We start from the raw sequence: 23,042 nt of genomic DNA on the forward strand, positions 1-23,042 counted from the left end.
AGGGAGGCTTTATTCCGAGCATGCCTGATTCCTGTACAAATGATTTTCTTAAATGACACAATTCAGCAGACATCTTGTCTGGGGTTAGCAAAAATTAAAGACTTGAATACGCCCAGTGTCCCCACCCCGGCAAAGTTTAAAGATTGGCAATACTTCCTCAATATCACAGAGGACAAGCTAGATGCAATGGTTAAGGCTGGTACTTATAATTCTTCACTTCCCAGTCCTGGCAGGTGGTTAATATGGCCCACCAACACAAATGAGTGTCAAGGGTGTTTTTTGAACTCTTCAGGGGGTTTTCAATTAACAGGCCAGACCCTCGCTTTATATCGAGTCAACATACAGGTATAGTTACGACATACAGTGTGGGAAAGCTGTGCCAGCAATGGGTACAGACCAACACGTTAGCCGCAGTTAAGCAACACCTGAACACCCTTTCTGAAGATATAGATTTGCAGGACTTTCTGCTAGGTCCTAGGAAAAAGCGTTCGAAAAGGTTTTTATATGCTATGTACAATGAAATTTGGCAAATCTCCCAAATTGAGGCTGCTGCGCGTTTAAGACAATTGGAAGAAGAAAATTTAGAAAAAGCATTAGCTGTTGTCGATAACGGCATGAATACACTGTGCACAGGATTTATTCACAGTCAAATATAGTATTGTCTGCTATTGATATCACTCAGACAGACCTGCCCCGGTTATATCATGGGCAAACACAGCTACGTTCCATCATGCAGCTGGGTTGGACATTACAGACACTGAAAAGTGGCCGCATTCCATGGAAGTATATTAACGGGAGTGACTTCTTCACTGCTTTTAATTTCTCCAAGGAACAACAGACAAAGGCTAAAAGGGAGACTAGTTTTACCATGCTTCGCGTAGAAAAGTTAGATAAGTTTCCCTTCACGGTAGCAGAGAGTCCTTCAACTATCTGGCTCTTACATGGCATTATTAAATTGACAATTGCGACCTTTCGTTTCTCGAACTGCCTGAAACATCTTGCAGTAGGACGGTACGAGCAAACAGGAGATAGCTATATTAAAGAAGAGTGGGAGTTGCCCTTTGACTACAGATGTCTGAATGGCGAAACAGAGGTCTTTCTTAGTGGAAGCGAATGTGAGACTGCTGTTCGTCATTCGATGATATGTAAGCAGGTGTCTCTTCACGGTCTTTGCACTGCGGGGGTCGCGAATTTGGCCTGCTTATTGAGGGGTACTACTGTCCCTTTGATTTCCCCGGTATTTCATGTACTTTCCAAATGGAAGTTATGTGGTACTGAACGATCAAAGTTGTTGCGGCATGCAACCAGGAATTGCCTACGCAATCTCGGTCTCGAAGGTCGTTACGTGTTGTGGACATGTTTTGTTTCCCCCCACACGAGAGATAAAAGTATCTGACATGTGGCCCCACATAGATACTATTAATGTGAAATATGACAAACTGAGCAGGCTAAAGGCGCTATTGTTTCAAAAACAGGTAGCCTTGACATCCGCAAACGAGTTGTATGCTCTCCAGATTGCGAGATCATCAGCCGAGACACAATCCCTATTAAAATACCAACTTCCCCAAGCACTTTGGAGAGCTGGTATCCCGAATATTCAATGCTTCAAGCACTTCTTTAAGGCTGTCGGGTCTGGTTTCGTATCTATCTTCCAGACTGTCTTCGGAGTCATCCCGTCAGCCATCCACTCGCTCTTTTCAAGTGTGTTTGATGGCTTTCCAATCATTTTGGCTTTGATTGGCAGACTACTACTGCTATTTCTTCTGATTCACAGTGGTTGTTTCTTTGCAGCAATGCAGAGCAATGGAGCCGCTCACACCAACTCCACTGTGCCGTGAGCGCATGGTTCGGATCTTCAGTGCACCCTTCCTGGTGGATTTGGAGCACGACTGGTCGTTGTCATTCCGACCCCTTCTCTGGTGCGTACAACCAGTCTTCCGCTGCATATGGTGTCTCTTTGAACATCTGCCTATGGTCTGTCTTGCTGTTGCACCGACATCTCCTGTAGACCACGCACTGCTGATGTCCCTGATGAGGGTTCATACACGGTCATGCCCCTTGAGACTGAGGTTGCTCCGCGAGGCCACTTAGGAGCCTTCTGTTTTGAGATCTACCACGAATGATGGCACCGCAACGGATACTGTTGCACCAGGAACTACTGCTCACTACTGCTCTGTGGATCCGTTTGTCCCCCCTGAACTCGATTTTACATCAGATGATGTTGACTCATTTTTGAGGTCCTTGGTTGGTGACTTCGATGACACTCTTCAAGATCATGCGTAGAGCACATAATTTGATGATTTGATTTGCCATTACCGTTTTAAAATTATACACTTCAATTAACTTGCTTTGGCACGCTGTGCTTGTCATGGTTGACATTAACATCTCTGTATGTGTTTTAGTGACATTGTTTTTATTATCTTTTTAACACATTTTAAAGTTTGTTTTGTTGATTTTTTATGCTTTTAGCTTTTAGTTCAGAGCAATTTTAGCGTTTGGGTTCCTATACCTTCATCATACCTGTTACGGCAATGGGGAGGGTGTAGTGAATCCTACTTCGTTTTAATGGGATACCAGGAGTTAGCTTAGCCTGTAGCTTGCAGACTCGTGCCCCCGTCACCTAGTGACTTTTAACTTACTTAGCTTGCTCTGTCTTAGCACATTTAATTATTTATTTCTTCTAAGATGGCTGTTTTGTTTAGATTTAGGCCACTTGTTATGGGTTACATTATCAGTGTCACTGCACTAAGGTGTCAAGATCTAGCACCAAAGACAAACAAACAGTAGGCCTTCACACTTAGGGATTTTCCCTCTCTATACTTTCGAGGGATAATTGCCGTCCCAAGCACGTCTGTTATCTATTGTTTGGGAACACACCTACGTCAGGGGTCCTTGAAGATCTGTATAAATATATTGCACTTTAGACAGATAATCAGAGGGATTCCGACCAGAGGGCATCGCCACCATCGCTGATATCGATGCGGCAAGTCGTCTTGATGCTGACCCAGTCTTCGTGTCCCTACGGAGTCTGAGATAGAGACCTCATTCCAAGGTAACAAGGGTTGAAGACTCCTTTCATGGACATGGCATTGGCAGGTTAGGTTTAACAAACCCAGCTCTCCTTTAGGTAGGAGGTTAGGTCTTACATACTAGGGTATTAGGGCATACTACATTCCGTATGTCTTTTTCATGCATTGCAAGATGGTGGGGGTCTTTGTAATAATGACTCTCGTCTTCACAATTCTGTTGCTTGCATTATTCATTATCCTAATCATTGCAGCCCATGCAACTTATCTCAAATTGCAGGTATGTTGAATAAAAACTAATGAAACTTTACTGCATCTTTGTCATTGCCTGCGTTTGTATGAGACATGATACATCTGTGAGAAAGGGGTAATCTCCATTTAACCATGACACTCCCTGAGATGTCTTACCCTCGAGTCCATGCGTAAAGGCTGCCACAAATCACCTTTTATTGTTGTGTTTCTGGTGAGGTGCTGCTAGTGAGCCGGTAAGGTTGTGACAACAGTTGCGAATTGCTGTAGGAGAGACGTAGTCGCCTACAAACAAAAGTACTGTCATCCTTTAACCAGCAGTCTTGCCGAGAGTAAGAGTCCAAAATATGACATCCCGCACCATTTTTGTACCCACAATGCCCTGCAAACCTCCAACTTTACTGGAAATCACCCATTTTTCCCACGTTTTTGTGATGGAACCTTCCGGAATCTGCAGGAATACACAAAATTCCTACCACCCAGCATTGTCTCATCCATATTGATAAAAATTCTGCTGCACTTGTCAGCCTAAAAATGATTTTTTGCATACTGCTCTTTTGGACCCCCTTTAGTTCCTCCTCAATATCGACATGTTTTTTGTTCCTCCCTTTCACGAGCACTTGGTCCACCTACACAAATGAGGTATCATTTCTACCGGGAGACTGAGGGGAACATTGGGTGATATGAAATTTGTCCAAGTGCGGTGATCCCACACAGAAATGTGGGGAAAATGTAATTTTTTTTTAACTAAATTTGAGGTTTGCTGAGGATTCTGGGTAAGAAAACATTGGGGGAGCCACGCAAGTCACACCTCACTAGACCCCCTCGGCTGTCTAGTTTTCAGAACTGTCTGGGTTTGGTAGGTTTCCCTAGAAGGCTGCTGAGCCCAGGACGAAAAACGCAGGTGCCCCCCGCAAAAACAGGTAGTTTGTATTTGATCATTTAGATTTGTCCAGATCCTTTTTTGGGACATTTCCTTTCGCGGGCAGTAGACTTACCCACAAAAGTGAGGTACCATTTTTATCAGGAGACTTGGGGGAACGCTGGGTGGAAGGACATTTGTGGCTCCTCTCTGTTTCCAGAACTTTCTGTCACGGAAATAAGTGAAAAAAGTTTTTATTTTGGCTGAATTGTGAGGTTTGCAAAGGATTCTGGGTAACAGAGCCTGGTCAGAGCCCCACAAGTCACCCCATCTTGGATTCCCCTAGGTGTTTAGTTTTCAAAACTGTGCAGGTTTGCTAGGTTTCCCTAGGTGCCGGCTGAGCTAGAGGCCAAAATCCACAGCTAGGCACTTTGCAAAAAACAGCTCTGTTTTCTTTGTGAAAATGTGATATGTCCACGTTGTGTTTTGGGGCATGTCTAGTTTTCAGAACTGTCTTGATTTGGTAGGTTTCCCTAGAAGGCTGCTGAGCCCAGGACGAAAAACGCAGGTGCCCCCCGCAAAAACAGGTAGTTTTGTATTTGATCATTTTGATGTGTCCATATCGTGTTTTGGGACATTTCCTTTCGCGGGCAGTAGGCCTACCCACAAAAGTGAGGTACCATTTTTATCAGGAGACTTGGGGGAACGCTGGGTGGAAGGACATTTGTGGTACCTCTCTGTTTCCAGAACTTTCTGTCACCGAAATAAGTGAAAAAAGTTTTTATTTTGGCTGAATTGTGAGGTTTGCAAAGGATTCTGGGTAACAGAGCCTGGTCAGAGCCCCACAAGTCACCCCATCTTGGATTCCCCTAGGTGTTTAGTTTTCAAAACTGTGCAGGTTTGCTAGGTTTACCTAGGTGCCGGCTGAGCTAGAGGCCAAAATCCACAGCTAGGCACTTTGCAAAAAACAGCTCTGTTTTCTTTGTGAAAATGTGATGTGTCCACGTTGTGTTTTGGGGCATTTCTTGTCATGGGCGCTAGGCCTACTCCCACAAGTGAGGTACCATTTTTATCAGGAGATTTAGGGGAACACTGGGTGGAATGAAATTTGTGGCTCCTCTGATTCCAGAACTTTCTGTCACCGAAATGAGAGGAAAAAGTGTTTTTTTGGCCAAAGTGTGAGGTTTACAAAGGATTCTGGGTAACAGAACCTGGTCAGAGCCCCACAAGTCACCCCATCTTGAATTCCCCGAGGTGTCTAGTTTTAAAAACTGCTCAGATTTGCTAGGTTTCCCTAGGTGCCGGCTGAGCTAGAGACCAAAATCCACAGCTAGGCACTTTGCAAAAAACAACTCTGTTTACTTTGTGAAAATGTGATGTGTCCACAGTGTGTTTTGGGGCTTTTCCTGTCTCAGGCGCTAGGCCTACCCCCACAAGTGAGGTACCATTTGTATCGAAAGACTTCAGAGAACGCTGGGTGGAAGGACATTTGTGGCTCCTCTCTGACTCCAGAACTTTCTGTCACCGAAATGAGAGGAAAAAGTGTTTTTTTGGCCAAATGTTGAGGTTTGCAAAGGATTCTGGGTAACAGAACCTGGTCAGTGCCCCACAAGTCACCACATCTTGGATTCCCCTAGGTGTCTAGTTTTCAAAACTGCACAGGTTTGCTAGGTTTCCCTAGGTGCCGGCTGAGCTAGAGACCAAAATCCACAGCTAGGCACTTTGCAAAAAACAGCTCTGTTTTCTTTGTGAAAATGTGATGTGTCCACGTTGTGTTTTGGGGCTTTTCCTGTGGCGGGCGCTAGGCCTACCCTCACAAGTGAGGTACCATTTCTATCGGGAGACTTGGGGGAACGCTGGGTGGAAGGAAATTTGTGGCTTGTTCTGATTACTGGACTTTCTGTCACCGAAATTAGAGGAAAAAGTGTTTTTTGGCCAAATTTTGAGGTTTGCAAAGGATTCTGGGTAACAGAACCTGATCAGAGGCTGACAAGTCACTCCATCTTGGATTCCCCTAGGTGTCTAGTTTTCAAAACTGCGCAGGCTTGCTAGGTTTTCCTAGGTGCCGGCTGAGCTAGAGGCCAAAATCCACAGCTAGGCACTTTGCAAAAACAGCTCGGTTTTCTTTGTGAAAATGTGATGTGTCCACGTAGTGTTTTGGGGCATTTCCTGTCGCGAGCGCTAGGCCTAGCCCCACAAGTGAGGTACAATTTGTATAGAAAGACTTCAGGGAACGCTGGGTGGAAGGCATTTGTGGCTCCTCTCTGATTCCAGAACTTTCTGTCACCGAAATGAGAGGAAAAAGTGTTATTTTGGCCAAATTTTGAGGTTTGCAAAGGATTCTGGGTAACAGAACCTGGTCAGAGCCCCACAAGTCACCACATCTTGGATTCCCCCAGGTGTCTAGTTTTAAAAACTGCACAGGTTTGCTAGGTTTCCCTAGGTGCCGGATGTGCTAGACCCCAAAAATCCACAGATAGGCACTTTGCAAAAAACAGCTCTGTTTTCTTTGTGAAAATGTGATGTGTCCACGTTGTGTTTTGGAGCTTTTCCTGTGGCGGGCCCTAGGCCTACCCTCACAAGTGAGGTACCATTTTTATCGGGAGACTTGGGGGAACGCCGGGTGGAAGGAAATTTGTGGCTTGTTCTGATTACAGAACTTTCTGTCACCGAAATTAGAGGAAAAAGTGTTTTTTTGGCCAAATTTTGAGGTTTGCAAAGGATTCTGGGTAACAGAACCTGATCAGAGGCTGACAAGTCACTCCATCTTGGATTCCCCTAGGTGTCTAGTTTTCAAAACTGCGCAGGCTTGCTAGGTTTCCCTAGGTGCCGGCTGAGCTAGAGGCCAAAATCCACAGCTAGGCACTTTGCAAAAACAGCTCGGTTTTCTTTGTGAAAATGTGATGTGTCCACGTAGTGTTTTGGGGCAATTCCTGTCGCGAGCGCTAGGCCTACCCCCACAAGTGAGGTACCATTTGTATCGGGAGACTTGGGGGAACGCTGGTCAGAAGGCAATTTGTAGCTCCTCTCTGATTCCAGAACTTTCTGTCGCCGAAATGAGAGGAAAAAGTATTTTTGGGCCAAATTTTGAGGTTTGCAAAGGATTCTGGGTAACAGAACCTGGTCAGAGCCCCACAAGTCACCCAATCTTGGATTCCCCTAGGTGTCTAGTTTTTAAAACTGCACAGGTTTGCTAGGTTTCCCTAGGTGCCGGCTGAGCTAGAGGCCAAAATCCACAGCTAGGCACTTTGCAAAAAAACAGTTCTGTTTTCTTTGTGAAAATGTGATGTGTCCGCGTAGTGTTTTGGGGCTTTTCCTGTCGCAGGCGCTAGGCCTAACCCCACAAGTGAGGTACCATTTGTATCGAAAGACTTCGGAGAACGCTGGGTGGAAGGACATTTGTGGCTCCTCTCTGACTCCAGAACTTTCTGTCACCGAAATGAGAGGAAAAAGTGTTTTTGGGGCCAAAAGTTGAGGTTTGCAAAGGATTCTGGGTAACAGAACCTGGTCAGAGCCCCACAAGTCACCACATCTTGGATTCCCCTAGGTGTCTAGTTTTCAAAACTGCACAGGTTTGCTAGGTTTCCCTAGGTGCCGGCTGAGCTAGAGACCAAAATCCACAGCTAGGCACTTTGCAAAAAACAGCTCTGTTTTCTTTGTGAAAATGTGATGTGTCCACGTTGTGTTTTGGGGCTTTTCCTGTGGCGGGCGCTAGGCCTACCCTCACAAGTGAGGTACCATTTTTATCGGGAGACTTGGGGGAACGCTGGGTGGAAGGAAATTTGTGGCTTGTTCTGATTACAGAACTTTCTGTCACCGAAATTAGAGGAAAAAGTGTTTTTTTGGCCAAATTTTGAGGTTTGCAAAGGATTCTGGGTAACAGAACCTGATCAGAGGCTGACAAGTCACTCCATCTTGGATTCCCCTAGGTGTCTAGTTTTCAAAACTGCGCAGGCTTGCTAGGTTTCCCTAGGTGCTGCCTGAGCTAGAGGCCAAAATCCACAGCTAGGCACTTTGCAAAAACAGCTCGGTTTTCTTTGTGAAAATGTGATGTGTCCACGTAGTGTTTTGGGGCATTTCCTGGAGTGAGCGCTAGGCCTACCCCCACAAGTGAGGTACAATTTGTATAGAAAGACTTCAGGGAACGCTGGGTGGAAGGCATTTGTGGCTCCTCTCTGATTCCAGAACTTTCTGTCACCGAAATGAGAGGAAAAAGTGTTATTTTGGCCAAATTTTGAGGTTTGCAAAGGATTCTGGGTAACAGAACCTGGTCAGAGCCCCACAAGTCACCACATCTTGGATTCCCCCAGGTGTCTAGTTTTAAAAACTGCACAGGTTTGCTAGGTTTCCCTAGGTGCCGGATGTGCTAGACCCCAAAATCCACAGCTAGGCACTTTGCAAAAAACAGCTCTGTTTTCTTTGTGAAAATGTGATGTGTCCACGTTGTGTTTTGGTGCTTTTCCTGTGGCGGGCCCTAGGCCTACCCTCACAAGTGAGGTACCATTTTTATCGGGAGACTTGGGGGAACGCCGGGTGGAAGGAAATTTGTGGCTTGTTCTGATTACAGAACTTTCTGTCACCGAAATTAGAGGAAAAAGTGTTTTTTGTGCCAAATTTTGAGGTTTGCAAAGGATTCTGGGTAACAGAACCTGATCAGAGGCTGACAAGTCACTCCATCTTGGATTCCCCTAGGTGTCTAGTTTTCAAAACTGCGCAGGCTTGCTAGGTTTCCCTAGGTGCCGGCTGAGCTAGAGGCCAAAATCCACAGCTAGGCACTTTGCAAAAACAGCTTGGTTTTCTTTGTGAAAATGTGATGTGTCCACGTAGTGTTTTGGGGCATTTCCTGTCGCGAGCGCTAGGCCTATCCCCACAAGTGAGGTACCATTTGTATCGGGAGACTTGGGGGAACGCTGGTCAGAAGGCAATTTGTAGCTCCTCTCTGATTCCAGAACTTTCTGTCGCCGAAATGAGAGGAAAAAGTATTTTTGGGCCAAATTTTGAGGTTTGCAAAGGATTCTGGGTAACAGAACCTGGTCAGAGCCCCACAAGTCACCCTATCTTGGATTCCCCTAGGTGTCTAGTTTTTAAAACTGCACAGGTTTGCTAGGTTTCCCTAGGTGCCGGCTGAGCTAGAGGCCAAAATCCACAGCTAGGCACTTTGCAAAAAAACAGTTCTGTTTTCTTTGTGAAAATGTGATGTGTCCGCGTAGTGTTTTGGGGCTTTTCCTGTCGCAGGCGCTAGGCCTACCCCCACAAGTGAGGTACCATTTGTATCGAAAGACTTCGGAGAACGCTGGGTGGAAGGACATTTGTGGCTCCTCTCTGACTCCAGAACTTTCTGTCACCGAAATGAGAGGAAAAAGTGTTTTTTTGGCCAAATGTTGAGGTTTGCAAAGGATTCTGGGTAACAGAACCTGGTCAGAGCCCCACAAGTCACCACATCTTGGATTCCCCTAGGTGTCTAGTTTTCAAAACTGCACAGGTTTGCTAGGTTTCCCTAGATGCCGGCTGAGCTAGAGACCAAAATCCACAGCTAGGCACTTTGCAAAAAACAGCTCTGTTTTCTTTGTGAAAATGTGATGTGTCCTCGTTGTGTTTTGGGGCTTTTCCTGTGGCGGGCGCTAGGCCTACCCTCACAAGTGAGGTACCATTTTTATCGGGAGACTTGGGGGAACGCTGGGTGGAAGGAAATTTGTGGCCGGTTCTGATTACAGAACTTTCTGTCACCGAAATTAGAGGAAAAAGTGTTTTTTTGGCCAAATTTTGAGGTTTGCAAAGGATTCTGGGTAACAGAACCTGATCAGAGGCTGACAAGTCACTCCATCTTGGATTCCCCTAGGTGTCTAGTTTTCAAAACTGCGCAGGCTTGCTAGGTTTCCCTAGGTGCCGGCAGAGCTAGAGGCCAAAATCCACAGCTAGGCACTTTGCAAAAACAGCTCGGTTTTCTTTGTGAAAATGTGATGTGTCCACGTAGTGTTTTGGGGCATTTCCTGTAGCGAGGGCTAGGCCTACCCCCACAAGTGAGGTACAATTTGTATAGAAAGACTTCAGGGAACGCTGGGTGGAAGGCATTTGTGGCTCCTCTCTGATTCCAGAACTTTCTGTCACCGAAATGAGAGGAAAAAGTGTTATTTTGGCCAAATTTTGAGGTTTGCAAAGGATTCTGGGTAACAGAACCTGGTCAGAGCCCCACAAGTCACCACATCTTTGATTCCCCCAGGTGTCTAGTTTTAAAAACTGCACAGGTTTGCTAGGTTTCCCTAGGTGCCGGATGTGCTAGACCCCAAAATCCACAGCTAGGCACTTTGCAAAAAACAGCTCTGTTTTCTTTGTGAAAATGTGATGTGTCCACGTTGTGTTTTGGGGCTTTTCCTGTGGCGGGCGCTAGGCCTACCCTCAAAAGTGAGGTACCATTTTTATAGGGAGACTTGGGGGAACGCCGGGTGGAAGGAAATTTGTGGCTTGTTCTGATTACAGAACTTTCTGTCACCGAAATTAGAGGAAAAAGTGTTTTTTGGGCCAAATTTTGAGGTTTGCAAAGGATTCTGGGTAACAGAACCTGATCAGAGGCTGACAAGTCACTCCATCTTGGATTCCCCTAGGTGTCTAGTTTTCAAAACTGCGCAGGCTTGCTAGGTTATCGTAGGTGCCGGCTGAGCTAGAGGCCAAAATCCACAGCTAGGCACTTTGCAAAAACAGCTCGGTTTTCTTTGTGAAAATGTGATGTGTCCACGTAGTGTTTTGGGGCATTTCCTGTTGCGAGCGCTAGGCCTACCCCCACAAGTGAGGTACCATTTGTATCGGGAGACTTGGGGGAACGCTGGTCAGAAGGCAATTTGTAGCTCCTCTCTGATTCCAGAACTTTCTGTCGCCGAAATGAGAGGAAAAAGTGTTTTGGGGCCAAATTTTGAGGTTTGCAAAGGATTCTGGGTAACAGAACCTGGTCAGAACTCCACAAGTCACCCTATCTTGGATTCCCCTAGGTGTCTAGTTTTTAAAACTGCACAGGTTTGCTAGGTTTCCCTAGGTGCCGGCTGAGCTAGAGGCCAAAATCCACAGCTAGGCACTTTGCAAAAAAACTGTTCTGTTTTCTTTGTGAAAATGTGATGTGTTCGCGTAGTGTTTTGGGGCTTTTCCTGTCGCAGGCGCTAGGCCTACCCCCACAAGTGAGGTACCATTTTTATCCGGAGACTTGGGGGAACGTTGGGTAGAAGGACATTTGTGGCTCGTCTCTGATTCCAGAACTCACTGTCACCGAAATGAGAGTAAAAAGTGTTTTTTTGGCCACATTTTGAGGTTTGCAAAGGATTCTGGGTAACAGAACCTGATCAGAGCCCCACAAGTCACCCCATCTTTGATTCCCCTAGGTGTCTATTTTTCAAAACTGCACAGGTTTGCTAGGTTTCCCTACGTGCCGGCTGAGCTAGCGGCCAGAATCCAGAGCTAGGCACTTTGCAAAAAACAGTTCTGTTTTCTTTGTGAAAATGTGATGTGTCCACGTAGTGTTTTGGGGCTTTTCCTGCTGCGGGCGCTAGGCCTACCCCCACAAGTGAGGTACCATTTTTATCGGGAGACTTGGGGGAACGCTGGGTGGAAGGAAATTTGTGGCTCCTCTCTAATTCCAGACCTTTCTGTCACCGAAATGAGAGGAAAAAGAGTTGTTTTGGCCAAATTTTGAGGTTTGCAAAGGATTCTGGGTAACAGAACCTGGTCAGAGCCCCACAAGTCACCCCATCATGGATTCCCCTAGGTGTCTAGTTTTTAAAACTGCGCAGGTTTGCTAGGTTTCCCTGGGTACCGGCTGAGCTAGAGGCCAAAATCCAAAGCTAGGCACTTTGCAAAAAACAGTTCTGTTTTCTTTGTGAAAATGTGATGTGTCCACGTAGTGTTTTGGGGCTTCTCCTGTCACGGGCACTAGGCCTACCCCCACAAGTGAGGTACCATTTTTATCGAGAGATTTGGGGGAACGCTGAGTGTAAGGAAATTTGTGGCTCCTCTCTGATTCCAGAACTTTCTGTCACCGAAATGGGAGGAAAAAGTGTTTTTCTGGCCACATTTTGAGGGTTGCAAAGGATTCTGAGTAACAGAACCTGGTCAGAGCCCCACAAGTCACCCCATCTTGGATTCCCCTAGGTGTCTAGTTTTTTTAAACTGCGCAGGTTTGCTATGTTTCCCTTGGGACCCGGCTGAGCTAGAGGCTAAATCCAAAGCTGGGCACTTTGCAAAAAACAGTTCTGTTTTCTTTGTGAAAATGTGATGTGTCCACGTTGTGTTTTGGGCCAGTTCCTGTTGTGAGCGCTAGGCCTACCCCCATAAGTGAGGTACCATTTTTATCTGGAGACTTGGAGGAATGCTGGTTGGAAGAAAATTCGTGGCTCCTCTCTAATTCCAGACCTTTCTGTCACCGAAATGAGAGGAAAAAGAGTTTTTTGGGCCAGATTTTGAGGTTTGCAAAGGATTCTGGCTAACAGAACCTGGTCATAGCCCCACAAGTCACCCTATCTTGGATTCCCCTAGGTGTCTAGTTTTTAAAACTGCACAGGTTTGCTAGGTTTCCCTGGGTACCGGCTGAGCTAGAGGCCAAAATCCAAAGCTAGGCACTTTGCAAAAAACAGTTCTGTTTTCTTTGTGAAAATGTGATGTGTCCACGTAGTGTTTTGGGGCTTCTCCTGTCGCGGGCGCTAGGCCTACCCCCACAAGTGAGGTACCATTTTTATCAGGAGACTTGGGGGAACGCTGGTTGGAAGGAAATTTGTGGCTCCTCTCTGATTCCAGAACTTTCTGTCACCGAAATGAGAGGAAAACAAGTTTTTTTGGCAAAACTTTGAGGTTTGCAAAGGATTCTGGGTATCAGAACCTGGTCAGAGCCCCACAAGTCACCCCATCTTGGATTCCCCTAGGAGTCTAGTTTTTAAAACTGCCCAGGTTTGCTAGGTTTGCCTAGTTGCGGCTGAGCTAGAGGCCAAAATCCAAAGTTAGGCACTTTGCAAAAAACAGTTCTGTTTTCTTTGTGAAAATGTGATGTGTCCACGTAGTGTTTTGGGGCTTTTCATGTCGCGGGCACTAGGCCTACCCCCACAAGTGAGGTACCATTTTTATTGGGAGACTTGGGGGAATGCTGAGTGGAAGGAAATTTGTGGCTCCTCTCTGATTCCAGAACTCTCTGTCACCGAAATGAGAGGACAAAGTGTTTTTTTGGCCAAATTTGGAGGTTTGCAAAGGATTCTGGGTAGCAGAAGCTGGTCAGAGCCCCACAAGTCACCCCATCTTGGATTCCCCTAGGTGTCTAGTTTTCAAAACTGCGCAGGTCTGCTAGGTTTCCCTAAGTGCCAGCTGAGCTAGAGGACAAAATCCACAGCTAGGCACTTTGGAAAAAACAGTTCTGTTTTCTTTGTGAAAATGTGATGTGTCCATGTAGTGTTTTGGGGCTTTTCCTGTCGCGGGCGCTAGACCTACCACCACAAGTGAGGTACCATTTGTACCGCGAGACTTGGGGGAACACTGGCTGGAAGGAAATTTGTGGCTCCTCTCTGATTCCAGAACTCTCTGTCACCGAAATGAGAGTAAATGGTGTTTTTTGGCCAAATTTTGAGGTTTGCAAACGATTCTGGGTAACAGAACCTGGCCAGAGCCCCACAAGTCACCCCATCATGGATTCCCCTAGGTGTCTAGTTTTTAAAACTGCGCAGGTTTGCTAGGTTTCCCTGGGTACCGGCTGAGCTAGAGGCCAAAATCCAAAGCTAGGCACTTTGGAAAAAACAGTTCTGTTTTCTTTGTGAAAATGTGATGTGTCCACGTAGAGTTTTGGGGCTTTTCCTGTCGCGGGCGCTAGGCCTACCCCCACAAGTGAGGTACCATTTTTATCGGGAGACGTGGGGGAACACTGGCTGGAAGGAAATTTGTGTCTCCCCTCTGATTCCAGAACTTTCTGTCACCGAAATGAGAGAAAAAAGTGTTTTTTTGGCAAACTTTTGAGGTTTGCAAAGGATTCTGGGTAACAGAACCTGGTCAGAGCCCCACAAGTCACCCCATCTTGGATTCCCCTAGGTGTCTAGTTTTTAAAACTGCCCAGGTTTGCTAGGTTTCCCTAGGTGCCGGCTGAACTGGAGGCCGAAATCCAAAGCTAGGCACTTTGCAAAAAACAGTTCTGTTTTCTTTGTGAAAATGTGATGTGTCCACGTAGTCTTTTGGGGCTTTTCATGTCGCGGGCACTAGGCCTACCCCCCCAAGTGAGGTACCATTTTTATTGGGAGACTTGGGGAAACGCTGAGTGGAAGGAAATTTGTGGCTCCTCTCTGATTCCAGAACTCTCTGTCACCGAAATGAGAGGACAAAGTGTTTTTTTGGCCAAATTTGGAGGTTTGCAAAGGATTCTGTGTAGCAGAAGTTGGTCAGAGCCCCACAAGTCACCCCATCTTGGATTCCCCTAGGTGTCTAGTTTTCAAAACTGCGCAGGTCTGCTAGGTTTCCCTAAGTGCCAGCTGAGCTAGAGGACAAAATCCACAGCTAGGCACTTTGGAAAAAACAGTTCTGTTTTCTTTGTGAAAATGTGATGTGTCCATGTAGTGTTTTGGGGCTTTTCCTGTCGCGGGCGCTAGGCCTACCCCCACAAGTGAGGTACCATTTTTATCGGGAGACGTGGGGGAACACTGGCTGGAAGGAAATTTGTGTCTCCCCTCTGATTCCAGAACTTTCTGTCACCGAAATGAGAGGAAAAACTGTTTTTTTGGCAAACTTTTGAGGTTTGCAAAGGATTCTGGGTAACAGAACCTGGTCAGAGTCCCACAAGTCACCCCATCTTGGATTCCCCTAGCTGTCTAGTTTTTAAAACTGCTAGGTTTGCTAGGTTTCCCTAGGTGCCGGCTGAGCTAGAGGCCAAAATCCAAAGCTAGGCACTTTGCAAAAAACAGTTCTGTTTTCTTTGTGAAAATGTGATGTGTCCACGTAGTGTTTTGGGGCTTTTCATGTCGCGGGCACTAGGCCTACCCCCACGAGTGAGGTACCATTTTTATTGGGAGACTTGGGGGAACGCTGAGTGGAAGGAAATTTGTGGCTCCTCTCTGATTCCAGAACTCTCTGTCACCGAAATGAGAGGACAAAGGGGCATATTTATACTCTGTTTGCACCGAATGTGCGTAAAAATTTTTGAAGCACAATTGGCGCAAACCCTGCCCCATATTTATACTTTGACGTCCGACACCGCGGGCGTCAAAATTCCACCATGTGCGTCTTGTTTTGGAAGGGGGAACCAGCCTTGCGTTAATTATATGCAAGGTAGGCGTTCCCTTTAAAAAAATGACTTTAAGGCCTGTGCCCCATATTTATACTCTGACGTCATTTTGATGCACAGGAGGGGGTGGGCCTTAAAAAACGACGCACAGCATGATGGGCGCCGTTTTTTAACGCCTGGGTCAGGGCAGGCGTTAAAGGACCTGTGGGCTCGGAAGGAACCCAGAGGTGCCCTCCCCTGCCCCCAGGGACACCCCCTGCCACCCTTGCCCACCCCAGGAAGACACCCAAGGATGAAGGGACCCATCCCAGGGAAGGAAAGGTAAGTTCGGGTAAGTATTTTTTTCAGATTTTTTTTGTGGCATAGGGGGGCTTGATTTGGGACCTCCTACATGCCACTATGTCCAATGACCATGCCCAGGGGAAATAAGTCCCCTGGGCATGGCCATTGGGCAAGGGGGCATGACTCCTGTCTTTGCTAAGACAGGAGTCATGTAAATGGAGGTTGGGCGTTAAGAAAAATGGCGCAAATCCGGTTTGAGGCCTGAATTTTGCCTCAGACCTGACTTGCCCCATTTTTTGACGCACAACCCCCATTTTCCCGTACGCCGGCGCTGCCTGGTGTGAGTCATTTTTTTTTACGCACACCAGTCCGCAGCGCCGGCTAACGTCATTCCATAAATAAGGCGCCCGCATGGTGCGTTGGAATGGCGTTAGCCGGCGGTAAAATTTTTGACACACAACTGCGTTGGCGCAGTTGTGCGTCAAAAAGTATAAATATGGGCCAAAGTGTTTTTTGGGGCAAATTTGGAGGTTTGCAAAGGATTCTGGGTAACAGAACCTGGTCAGAGCCCCACAAGTCATCCCATCTTGGATTCCCCTAGGTGTCTAGTTTTCAAAACTGCACAGGTTTGCTAGGTTTCCCTAGGTGCCGGCTGAGCTAGAGGACAAAATCCACAGCTAGGCACTTTGCAAAAAACAGTTCTGTTTTCTTTGTGAAAATGTGATGTGTCCACGTAGTGTTTTGGGGCTTTTCCTGTCGCGGGCGCTAGGCCTACCCCCACAAGTGAGGTACCATTTTTATCGGGAGACTTGGGGGAACACTGGCTGGAAGAAAATTTGTGGCTCCCCTCTGATTCCAGAACTTTCTGTCACCGAAATGAGAGGAAAGGGTGTTTTTTTGGCCAAATTTCAAGGTTTGCAAAGGATTCTGGGTAACAGAACCTGGTCAGAGCCCCACAAGCCACCCCATCTTAGATTCCCCTAGGTGTCTAGATTTGAAAACTGCACAGGCTTGCTTGGTTTCCCTAGGTGCCGGCTGAGCTAGAGGCCACAATCCACAGCTAGGCACTTTGCAAAAAACAGCTCTGTTTTCTTTGTGAAAATGTGATGTGCCCACGTTTTGTTTTGAGACAGTTCCTGTTGTGGGCACTAGGCTTACCCGTGCATGTGAGGTACCATTTTTATAGGGAGACTCGGGGAAACACAGAATAGCAAAACAAGTGTTATTGCCCCTTGTTCTTCTCTACATTTTTTCCTTCCAGATGTAAGACAGTGTGTAAAAAAGACGTCTATTTGAGAAATGCCCTGTAATTCACATGCTAGTATGGGCACCCCGGAATTCAGAGATGTGCAAATACCCACTGCTTTTCAACTCCTTATCTTGTGGCCATTTTGGAAATACAAAGGTTTTCTTGATACCTATTTTTCACTTTTTATATTTCAGCAAATGAATTGCTGTATACCCATTATAGAATGAAAACCCATTGCAAGCTACAGTTCATTTATTGACTCTGGGTACCTAGGGTTCTTGATGAACCTACAAGCCCTATATATCCACACAACCAGACGAGTCCAGCTGACGTAACGGTATATTGCTTTAAAAAATCTGACATCGCAGGAAAATGTTACAGAGTAAAACGTGGAGAAAAATGGCTGTTTTTCAACCTCAATTTCAATATTCTTTAATTTCAGCTGTTATTTTCTGTAGGAAACACTTGTCGGATCTACACAAATGATCCCTTGCTGAATTCAGAATTTTGTCTAATATTCAGACGTATTTAGCTTTCTGTGATCCAGCAAAGGTTTCTCACCCATTTTGGTCACTAACTAGAAGGAGTCTGAAAGCACAAAAAATAGTAAAAATGGGGTATGTCCCAGTAAAATGTCAAAATTTTGTTGAAAAATTGAGTTTTCTAATTCAAGTCTGCCTGTTCCTGAAAGCTGGGAAGATGGTTCTTTTACCACCGCAATCGCTTTGCTGATGCCATTTTCAGGGAAAAAAACCACGAGCCTTCTTCTGCAGCCCTTTTTCCCCATTTAAAAAAAAAAAAAGAAATTGTTGCTGTATTTTGGCTAATTTCTTGGTCTCCTTCAGGGGAACCCACAAAGTCTGGGTACCTCTAGAATCCCTAGGATGTTGGAAAAAAAGGACACAACTTTGGCGTGGGTAGCTTATGTGAACAAAATGTTATGAGGGCCTAAGCTCGAACTGCCCCAAATAGCCAAAAAGAGGCTCGGGCGCAGGAGGGGAAAAGGCCTGGCAGCGAAGGGGTTAAAGCAGCTGCTTTTTCCACTGGTGTAAGACAACGTATGCAGTGAAAGAGTTGTTTGCCAGTTTACAAGACAACCAGCTAAGTGAATGTGTGAGGACTATGAACTTCTCCTCTGTCACTGCAGAACAGAAAGGCTGGCAGACACCCCACTCTCTGGAAAAATAACACCCAGCATGATAGGGTTTTGTCTGAAATGTATGAAGGAGGTACACCAGATCATTAGATGTAAAGAGGAAAGAGATATTTTAAAAGTTAGGTGGCTACAGCTTGAATCATTGCGTATTAATTGCCGGATCATTCTAGCCATTGACTTTTAACATTTGTGTTTTATTGAGGAAAATGTATTTTCATACATTTTAGCTATTATACTGTGATTAAGCTAATAGAGGACATGAAATACAAGACAAAAACTGAAATAGCAAGAAACGCTGTGAGTTATTCTAAAAACTATGTTCACCAGGGATATTAGCATAGAGCCTATGCCATTCTTTCTATGACTCTAGACAAAATCTTCTCTTTTCCACTTCTCACACATGCACATTGTAGATGATTGTCCTTTCTGTATCACAATGATAAAATCTCTGAGTTCGCTTTCTAAGTTCACCCTCATGGGGCACACCTATGTAGCCCTAAATGGCCTCTATGGGGAGCTAGCTGTATTTATGTAAAGGTATCCTTGGACTTGCTCACACGTTCCTTCCGTTTTATTGCGGAAAGTGGTATATCTGTATCTAGCCATTTATCCACCCCAAATGAACTGTTTTTCTACCAGCTGTCATGTCAGGAAAAATAGCATAACAATCAGAACAGGACGCCTGATGACTTAAATAGACATGTGGACAGAAAAGCCCATCTGCTGAGTTATGGTTAGCAACGTGCCACTCTTCCTCCTCTCATTCTGAAATTTAGATACAACATTTAAATATTTTACCTAACTTCATGAGATGAATGTAATTCCTTCATTAACCACCTATTTGAGCATATCTTTAACTCCCATTACTTTGATGTCCTTTACTTTGTCTGACTCTTACCTCTACATATTCCTGTTAGTTAATTTGAAGATAAGTGTAGGTGATGGTGTCTGACGGCATTTGCAGTCTTCATGGTCAAATTACAGGTGAAATAAAATTGGCAAAGTAAGCAGGAAGAACAACTTCAAGGAGTGTTTTGAAAGCATATGTACTGGTCCTATCAATATATGTGTGTTGAAAACGGATATAATCATAAACGTCTCATGAGAGATATGGCCCTTGTAGATTTATCCAGGATGACTAAACCAAAGGTACAGAACAGAAATAGTGAGGTTTACGTCTTAATACCTTTTGTCTGATTGATTTGTATCTAGTAAATAAATCCTTCATGTGTGAATTGACATCCTTTAGAAAAGGAAAGACACTTTGACTTTTCTGACAAACCTTTGAAATGTTTTTAGCTCAAGGACAGAGACAGCTAGCAATACTTCAGAGAGATTGAACAGGTATATGAAAATTCTGACAACTTTAAATTATTTGCTTTCCATTTTGATAGTGAATCCATTCCTACTTAAAAAGATTGATACTGATTTGTGATTACCCCTAAATCTTTTATTTTGGTTTTCAAGAGTCCCTCTCACAAACGTAAAACATTAAATACAAATATTTGAATAGAAATATGTATCTGGTCACACTGTGCCTAGTAGGAGGAATCTATGACTCAATCACATGACTGTGCTTTTATTTTAAAAAGTTGTATTTTGAACCAAAAATATTAATTCAGTATAATATATAGCTTTGTTTTTATAACAATTGTACATTTGTAGATTGTCCCATTATTTATCCCAACTGCGTGCAATATAATCATATTGTTAGCATATCCTCTAAATGGGTTGCTTAAAAAAATATAGAGCTGTTAGAAGAAATGGCACATTTCCTGTTAATTTCTTCACTCCCCATTCCACGTTCAGGTATCCCAACTTTGTCAACTTGAAACCAAGCCACCAGCATGAAGCATGGGTATGCAAATGTTCATAGAATGTCTCTTATTTTGTGCTTACTTGTTCCAAGCAAATGGTTAGAACAGTACCACAATCATGGGAAGTGTAACCTTAACAGTGTCTTTGCTGTTTTGAAAGTGATGCTGCTATTAGGCCATACCATTTGCTAAGAACAATGGAAACTCAAAAGTGGAGGATTACCAGCGAAACAAATGCTGGGGCTGGGATGATTGGTTTCTAAAACATTTTATAGCATTTTGGCCTGATTAACAAAATACTCTACTGTAACATTCTCATGGACGATTCATTGCTTACTCCTGAATTCCAAAGGAAATGCATTAGTTAGCCCTGGAGTACTCCTGGCTACACTTGAAACTGGAGAGAAAGCTCTGGGTAACCAAGGAGTTCCGTGGTAAGCTAGGAGTATAACATTCAAGGCAGATTTAATCACAGCAACATGCCTCTGCATTAGATCCATGTTTTTACCAATTTATTTGGCAAATTGTAGTATTGAAGATGTTTGGTATGTATAACGTGCCTAAACAGTATGTTTAGCTTAATGAGGCTTTGTCTAGCTAGTTTATGATACCGAAGTTTGAAAATGTATTTGCAAGCTGAAACTTTCACAGTTCCTCATCATTAATGAATTTGCATTACCTACATTTTTAAAACCCAAATGTGGAAAAATCATCATCAGAAATAATGTAGTCATTCTACTAAAGAGATAAAAAAAAATACTAACAACATAACTAATTTTAGTTTATGAATTATGGACTGCGTGTACGTTTTTATGTTGATCTGTAACTCCCACATGTTGTATCAGGAAGCCATATCTGGAATGGTAGGCGAATCAGTCAAAATATATTTGGAAATTTCAGAGTTTGGCAGCAGGAACAACTCTCTTCATGCCAAATTATGGCATGCTCATTTGCATGAATGTAGGATTTAAAATTTAAATTGACAGCTTTCTCAGGAGCTGTGGAAAAGCAGTAAAAAAACTTCTGTTTTAACTAAGGCTGTAAAGTGGTGAACGGTGAAGTTCTGTAACAAATGAGAATTGGACTGAAACAGAAAGGTCTTATCGAAGGGAGTTAAGGCACAGTGTTTTGGAGGCTGCGGAGAGCTTCCTGAGCTCATCATCTTTGCTTAACATTATGCTACCTTTGCATGACCACAGGTGGTTATCAGATTGCAATACCAATATTAACCAAGGTTTAAGTCAATAAAAGGTAAGTGTGTATCTGGAAATGGGAAAGAACATCCTCTTTGTCTTGGTGCTCTATGATGTTTCCACTTATAGTCAATACTTTCCTAGAAATGGCAATGGTCAATATTGTTCAAAGTGTGCACGGCATGACCCAGACATTCTCTACATCCTAAATATTGGTCCTATGTAGGAGCTGTGACAGGAAGAGTCCCTTCTATCAGCGTTGACATTTTTCATCTTAATATACACTCCAGGCTCTAACAAAAGTAAAAAAAAGTAGTGACTATAGCTGCTTACGCATCAGTTCGTTGCTTCTTCTCATCTGCGATGGCCAAGTTCCTACAGCATTTTACTAGGACATTTAGGGCCCCAGTTTTGTAATTATAGTTGATGTTCAGAAGTATGTCTCCTCTGATATTCAGGTTGCCATAGTCACCAGTTTCACTGTAGACACTCATCATGCTATTAATGCTGGTCTGAAACAACCAAGAAAATAAATTAAGCATCTGCAAATATATTTACACATAATAACTGATAACTCAGGAGGTTCTTGCTGCAATTTGTCTTTGCACGCCTCAGTACAAAGAAGCACAATTTCACATCTGTACGGCTATCCATTCCAAGCATACGGATGATTTCAGTTTGCAGATAAACAGTATGCGACCCATGCTAAAGGGTCCACTGGATGAGACACAGATTTTCTGATATGAGATAAATTGTGTATTTATGGCTGCTTCCATACTCAGACTCGAGGTAAAGATCAATGGCATTCTGATATAACACAGTAACTTAGATTTGAATTTCTTTGGTTGCATATTCTACTTTCTGGGTTACACCCAGTTGAATTACCCTATCCCCAGAGTTTCAGATATAAACACGCTTCTGAAGAGAAAAATAAAATGTACAGGACACCCTTCTCTGTGGACTATGTACATTTGGAACAGAGATGTTTGAAGAACAACAGACAAGCCGGATACCAGGTTTTGGAGTTCCCCAAATTATCACTACTCACAAAACCAGCAATTATATTAGTGGATTCTTACTACAACATAACATGTTAGAAACTATGGATTAGAATTGTCATGACTTAAATATGAACACAAGCTAAGATGAACAAACCTAGAGAAAAAACATAAAAGCACCAATCAATGTGGTTTGTTAGTGACAATAGAAGCCATTTCTTCTTGAATGTGTTGAGCTATATAAAACGTTCCCAGAAAAACAACCAATTTGAGAGGGCTATTGATTAATTGGTGGAAAATGTCCTTTGGATTGACCTGGCTTCCAGATGTGTAGATGGTGTTCTCCTTCCTTCCAGCAGAGACCGGAGGGAGTTATGTACTATTGTGCCTGGATACTATGGTTGCCTGGTAGGTATGGTGTAGTCGCTCATTAATGGGAGTGGGTGTATAGGAAATAATGACTAGGTGGAAGCAATTGGTAATCTACTACTGGACTTTGTCACTTAGTGACCGGCTGCTGAGCAAGGCAGCAGGGAAACCATTCATACTAATTACTTCTCAGCCTAGAAGCTGTTCCTCAATAGCACATTAGTCATGATTTTTATTAGTAAAGTTACACACAATTTGCATAGCACTTCTCTTTATGAAAGCATTGCATTTCTCACGTCATATTGTTATGCCAGTATGCACACAATAAACATGCTGTGTGGAATTATCATTTCCTCTTTGCAATTATCATTTCCTTGGAACGTCATGCTAAAACTGACTCCTTTGTGCTCCATAAGAAAATCCAGAAACCCCACCTTACAATATCATCTATCACCCCAAAACACAAAATAGATGCAAAGTGTTATAATGCTGGTTTTATAATGTTCAGTTCATCTGCAACAAAAGAGTTTCTGTGACTTATTATGTTGGCCCCCGTTTACCTCCCCTTTGCCAGACTGGAGTACTTGAAAACTAGAATGACAAGAATGAGC

The 23,042-nt window shown here is 44.1% G+C and overlaps 1 protein-coding gene across 1 annotated transcript in view; it reads right to left on the reverse strand.

The window, feature by feature from the left end:
• Positions 1 to 23,042, reverse strand: part of SYTL5 (synaptotagmin like 5) — a 640,980-nt gene that overhangs the window by 75,544 nt on the left and 542,394 nt on the right. Inside the window, exon 12 of the mRNA XM_069204241.1 lies at positions 21,398 to 21,576. Within this exon, the coding sequence (XP_069060342.1) occupies positions 21,398 to 21,576 (179 nt within the window). The remainder of the gene's footprint in view (positions 1 to 21,397; positions 21,577 to 23,042) is intronic.

The sequence above is a fragment of the Pleurodeles waltl genome, chromosome 8 (assembly GCF_031143425.1).
Source record: "Pleurodeles waltl isolate 20211129_DDA chromosome 8, aPleWal1.hap1.20221129, whole genome shotgun sequence".
Classification (NCBI taxonomy): Eukaryota; Metazoa; Chordata; class Amphibia; order Caudata; family Salamandridae; genus Pleurodeles; species Pleurodeles waltl.